At 48.1% G+C, this 6,000-nt stretch overlaps 1 protein-coding gene across 2 annotated transcripts in view; it reads right to left on the bottom strand.

The window, feature by feature from the left end:
• The window catches only part of ATPAF1 (ATP synthase mitochondrial F1 complex assembly factor 1), a 28,069-nt gene extending 22,507 nt beyond the window's left edge, over positions 1-5,562 (bottom strand). The window contains exons 1-2 of one of the 2 annotated variants that reach the window (XM_058552328.1): positions 5,200-5,562; positions 1,539-1,647 (exon numbers count right to left, since the gene is read on the bottom strand). In XM_058552328.1, coding sequence (XP_058408311.1) covers positions 1,539-1,647; positions 5,200-5,528 — 438 coding nt within the window. In that variant the 5' untranslated portion in view covers positions 5,529-5,562. The remainder of the gene's footprint in view (positions 1-1,538; positions 1,648-5,199) is intronic. The other variant, XM_058552329.1, reaches the window with a different exon arrangement.
• Positions 5,563-6,000: the final 438 nt, after the last annotated feature.

Below are 6,000 nucleotides of genomic sequence, written 5' to 3' on the forward strand. Positions count from 1 at the left end.
CTGCTTATATATTCATAGTGATTTCACATATAGGTGAAAGCATCTGATGACTGCATTAGGTCTCACAGGATAGTGTGCCTAAGAACTTACATACTAAAATAAGTATTTTATTAAAAAATACTTTCCTTTATATTACTGTTACAGCATTACATTGACTTTCCCCCCTGAAATTATGTGTGTAGGTGGGTTATACTGTCTACATTTCATTTCAGGGTACAAAAGGGAGAATTAAAAAAAAAATTATTATAAAAAGGGGATGTTAGGTCTCACGTGATAGGGAACCAACGACCCAAAGTAAAGAAAAGGCTTCGGGAATGGAGCTATTAGCCATTAGCCTTCCTCTACCTGGCTAGATGAGAAGGACAGTAAGTGAGTATTTACCTAAGAGTTGCCATAATTTAAATTAAATCTTTACTTATTCTGCATCTTGTCATCATAAAGCTGAATTTCTAAGTCTGTTTACAAAAAGGGGCAAGGAGCTTTCCCATATAATATTGAAAGTTTATAATACAGTAATATTTCCAAGAACTACTGATTTGTAACCTTGATACTACAAACATTTATTACAGGAAATTACATTTGTTAAAATATTTGTAGTAGAGTTGTTCGTTCACATAAAGTTAGTTGTAAACTATGTTTGTCACAGGAGGTTGAATTTGCTCCCCAACCTTGTGATGATTAGCACACTGACTATTGTTTTTGTTCTAATTAACTTGACTAGTCATTAAAAGAGTGAATAGATGCTCTTAAAATTTAGGATACCCAAGGCAAAAAAAGTCATTTGCCAAGTATAAAATAAACATTTCTCATTTTAAAACACAATATAGAATCTCAATTTTCCACTGTAACTGCCTTATTTCAGGCCTATACAGCTCACACCTGGATTACTGCATATTCTCCCTGGTTTTGTCCTGTCCCACTCTAATTTGTCCCGTGTGCCACCCTAGATTAGCATTTTTCAAATCACAGGTTGTGAAATCAATTTAGTGGATTGTGGCCAGAGTTTTTTAAAAGATGAAAAAAATAATAAGTGTGAATTGCATGTAGTAAAAGTAAGCATTGTTTTGTAAAAATTTTGTTTCAGACATAGGTGCGAACCGAAGTGCAATGTAAAATATATTTCTTAATGTAGGTCACGGTCAAAGTTTGAAAAGCACTGTGTTAGATTAGTTTTCCTATATACAGCTTTCAACATGCTTTTCCCCAGCTTTGATTCTTGTTTAAGGATAATAATAGCTATTAAGCACTTTTCTGCCCCCTGATCTCTATAGCCCACTGCCATGTGTGCCTTGCCTTGACCACTTGACTTCACCCCCTGGGAGGAGGGACTACCCTTTTCATCTCTCTATCTCCACCATGACCACGTACCTTGCCGGAAAGAACAGGATACGATTTATGGATGGAGACTGAGCTGAGTAGAGAGAGGCTATGTTCAGTTCATCCAGCTGACCCATGAGTGAGCCCACTCTCAGGATTAGGATCAGGAGTGAGGGTGTAGAGCACTGGTGAGCCAACACACAGAAAGGGGCAGGTCTTACCTTCTCTTCCACACATCTGATAAAGTCACCTTGCCTGGAATGTCCCACTGGCTGCTTCCGAAACTCACCCCGCTTCTCCAGTCGGAACTCAAAAGCAGCTGGGTCAGACCTGCTCAAAGGTAAACCAAAAGTTAAACTACCTGGACCTTTTCAGATTTGGAAATAACAAAGCATCATGTTCCACTTCTGCAAAGAGAGGACGCAGGCATTTAGAGGCTGAAGGATCTGCCTACAGTTAAGTTAGGCCTAAGCACAGGCCTACAAAAGTCGAAAAAGAAATCCAGTTATTCAACTAATGTTAACCCTCAAAAGGCCTGTCTAACATTTCTCTCCTGCAGGATATTCCCTAGTGGTGACACAGAGCTTGGTCCCTTGGGTACTTACACTCTGGGTACTTGGAATTCAAATCCTCAGAATGGGAAGGGGACTTTGTGGTCATCTAGCTGGGTCACTTCCTCAGGCAGGAATCCAACAGCATTCCTACTAGGTGTCAAGCTTTTACTTGAACACATCTAGTTCTTGTCCATCTCCTTCTCCCCCTACCCAGGTTAAACATCTGTTTATTCAGATGCAGGTGATTCAGAGGCTTCAGGCAGCTTATTTTGCAGAAGATTTAGCACCTGAATATCTCCCTGACCCAAAGAATCTGCTCCTGTAGACAGCACATCAGAACCTGTCCTGTATGTCAAATGGGCTGGTCTTTAGGCCTAAAGTCCAGGTTGGGGCTGCTGCCCTTGTTAAGAATTCTTCAGGCCGTATAGCTGACACTGTGATATCTGGCTCTGTACACTTTGGTGAAGACATTATACAGGGACTCTAGCTCCTTAGCGATGAGACCTGTAGTGTAATGGGTGAGGTCTGCAGGATCCAAGGACATCTTGGTCACCTCTCTGGTTGGGTCCTTCCTGGTCAAGGCACTGTAGGGGCTCCTTTTCCATAAAACTCTTTTCTGGAGGTGACATCAAAACACCACTCCCTTCACTGCCATGTATATGGGCAGATCTTTTTCCTCCCCTCTATAGCAGGCCGGCTCCTGGGGACCGAGTTGCTCCAGGAGTCCTACTTGGTGGGGTGTGGCACCTGTGCGGCCAGGGCTTGCAAGTGCCAGGACCGGGGTCAGTGCTGCCAACATTTACATCTGTACCTGGGCCTGCCATGGTGAGTGGATAGAGAGAGCAAGGGTGGCCTAGCAAGTGGAGTCTGTGCACTCGCACTCTGGACATCTTTTATTATAAAAACATTCAAAACCTAAATCTGTCTCTCTGTATCTTTCACCCTCAGGAACAAGAGAAAATGGCTAATTCCTTTTATATGAGTACTGGAAAATCACTATTATATCACACACTAAATTTCTCTTCCCTAGGTTAAATTTCCTTAGGTTTTTTTGGCTCCCTTCTATATACGTGACTTGTGAATCTCTCCTCACTGAGGACCTGCCTCTCTGGACATTCTCCAGTTTGTCCACACTCTAGAATAGAGTGGGCCTAGAACTAGACCAAATCCTTCCAATTCACCAATGCAACGTGCACTTTGGTGAAGACACTACACAGGGACTCCAGCTCCTTGGCAATGAGATGATGCAAAAACCCAGACACTGGGCTAGAATGGGGTCAGCACGGCACACAGCCTTGTCCTGCGGTTGGCTCACACCAAACTTGCAGTTGGTGCTCCAAGAGCCCAGGTTTTAGTGCCTATGCCCCAGCACTAACCCAGGACTGTAATTCCTTTTAAAGTATCTCATGATATCCTACCTGTTTGGTCCTGGGCCCTAAGGCCAGGCCCTGTTTTGACTCTTCCCTTAACTTGGTCTAGGTTTTACTGACCCTTTTTTGGTCCGGCTTTCATATCTCCCTTTTCATCTACCTCAACCTCATGTTCTTTTCTTTTTTTGTATCCACACAGCTTTCCCTCCCAGCTCTCGTCTCACTCAGCTTCTTCTAGGACTTACCTTTTCCCTTCTCCTTTTCATTCATTTAACGAACTTTACTTGTTGTCTCTTGCCTGTTGGTTACTTTGCTGGACTCTGGGGATACAAAAGTAAACACGCCCGAGTCCCTACCTCAAGGAGCTTAGTATCTAGTGAGAGGGACAGACATGTAAATAAGTACATTAAAGGACTACAGGTATTATGACGAAAATTTGCTCAAACATTCCCAAATGGTTGAGGTGGTGTCATGCCTCTGTACCTTTGCTGCTGCTGCTGCCCCTACCTGGAACATCCTCTCCCAACCCCATTCCTTTACTCCTTTGTGACAGATCACAGTACTCAAAGGAGGTTTTGGTAACAGATAAAGCTAGAGAGACAAGGATCAAAGCCTGTGTGGAACACTAAGGAATATGGACATTATCCAGAGGTCAATGGGGTGCCTTGAAAGCACACTCTTCAGGAGATAGCAGTATGCGTAAATGCTGATGGGAATGATCTAGCAGGGAAGGAGAATAAAACCAGTTATTCATTTGTTCATGAGTAAGGATGAATGAGAGCTGTGAAATACTCAGAGGATGAGTAGACAACTCTTCTGAGATGCTTGTCCGTGAAAGGGATCCATAAGAAATGGCTGAAGGGGTATGCAGATCAATGAAAGGTTTTTAAGATGACAAATACTTGGGTATATCTGAATGCTGTTAGAAGGAGAGCCAAAATACTCATTCATTTATTCCATCATTCTTTCAAAAAGAGAAGAAAGATCACCACAGTAGCAGTGAGATGGATGGGGGTGGAGGGTCTAGGACTGGAAGTGGGAAGACTAGCTGGAGTATGACTGCAAGAGTCCCAGGTGAAGCTGATGGGGGAGCGAATTAAGGCATGGAAGCAGAGATGAGAGAGAACTCAAAGCTATATTACTCACTTTTTGGTTTCCTTTCATGAGACAACTGCCTGCCTACCCTGCCAAATTCTCTCCCAAGTCCCTTTATTTTCACCTTTGATCTCCTTCAGCTCGTTCCACTTGAACTCGTCAGACCTGCCCATAACCCTCTTACACCCACCTCAACTCCCTCTAATCCCCAGGTCCTTTCCCCTAGATGAGGGGCAGTGTTAACTCGGATTCCAAGTCAGATGAATCCCAACCAGCTGTGTGACCTTTGGAAGGTCTCTTACTCTCCCTGACCCTCAACTTCCTCATCTTAATAAAAGGGTTCACTCCTAACCCTTTTATTAAGATGATCCAACTGTGACACTGTCAAGTCTTTGATGCCCTGCTCCCACCCCCAGTCTCCTTTACTTGCAGTCAGGACTCTAGCTAGGAGCCTGGGAACCCGAGTTCTAGACCAGGCCTTGGCTTACTCAATACGTGACCTTGAGCAAGTCCAGTCCCTTCTCTGGAAGGCTCCATTTTCCCATTTCCATGATGAGGACAGGTCTCTTGGAGCTGCCTGCTTCATAAGGGCTGTCATACGAGTCCAGCTCAGCGTTTGGCGAACTAAAGCATACAGACAGACAACTGAGGAAAGAGCCAGAGCTTTGCAGAGACTCTCAGCTCGGACACTAGCTGTGTGATCTTAAGCAAGTGACCTGCCTGAGCCCAGCGACATCATCTACAGCGTGGGGACAGTAACAGTGCCCACCTCGCAGGGCTGTGCTAAGCACTGACCGCGTCCGAGACACCGGAAACGCGGGCCGCGCCGCCCTCCTCCCGCCCGCCGCCGGCCGGGGCCGCACCTTCGCAGTTGCTGGATCTTGTCGCGGTAGCGATCGTAGAAGGGGTTGGCCTCGAGCTCGGCCCCGGCCCCGGCCCCCGCCCGGCTGCCGTCGGCGCCCCCCGCCGGGCCGCGGCGCACCGGGAACACGCGCAGCTGCGCGGGGGACACGAGCCCCAGGCCCAGCGCGCGACTGCGCACCGCGCACAGCCCCCGGTAGAGGCCAGCCACCTGGAGGACGGCCGGGCCCGCGCCGCCCGCAGCCGCCACCACGGCCGCCATGGCCACCCCCGCCTCCTCCTCCTCCTCAGGCGCGTCGGCCTCGGCCCGCCGCCCGCGCGCCCGCTCCATCGCGCTCCGGGTCCGCCGCGCCCGCGCTCCGGCACCGAGGTTCCGCGCGCCCAAGGTTCCGGGCGCCGGGGCGGGGGCGAGGAGGAGGCGCGCTGGAGGGGGCTCGCTGCTCCGGCCCCGGCCCCGGCCCCGTGCGCCGGGCCGCTGGGTGTGCCGCCGCTCGCCTCCTCCCCCGAGCCTGCCGGGATTCACGCCCTCGCGCTCGGGACCAGCAGCCTCTGCGCTCAAGTCTCCTTTGAAAGCCGTTCGGACCTGCTGATCCTCGAGGCTCCGTTTTAAACTCTCTGCACACTCGCTGTAGTAGTCGCCTTTCAGCATCCAAGGGCCTTTCGTCAACTATAATCACAGGAGCGGCTTCTCTTTACTGAGCGTTTCTACGTGCAGGACGCTATCTGCTTCACACCGTGTGAGACAGGTTTTATCCCTCACTTTACAGATGAGGAAACTGAGGCTGAGGCATGAAGAGACTTGT

Source organism: Diceros bicornis, chromosome 13 (assembly GCF_020826845.1).
Source record: "Diceros bicornis minor isolate mBicDic1 chromosome 13, mDicBic1.mat.cur, whole genome shotgun sequence".
Lineage (NCBI taxonomy): Eukaryota > Metazoa > Chordata > Mammalia > Perissodactyla > Rhinocerotidae > Diceros > Diceros bicornis.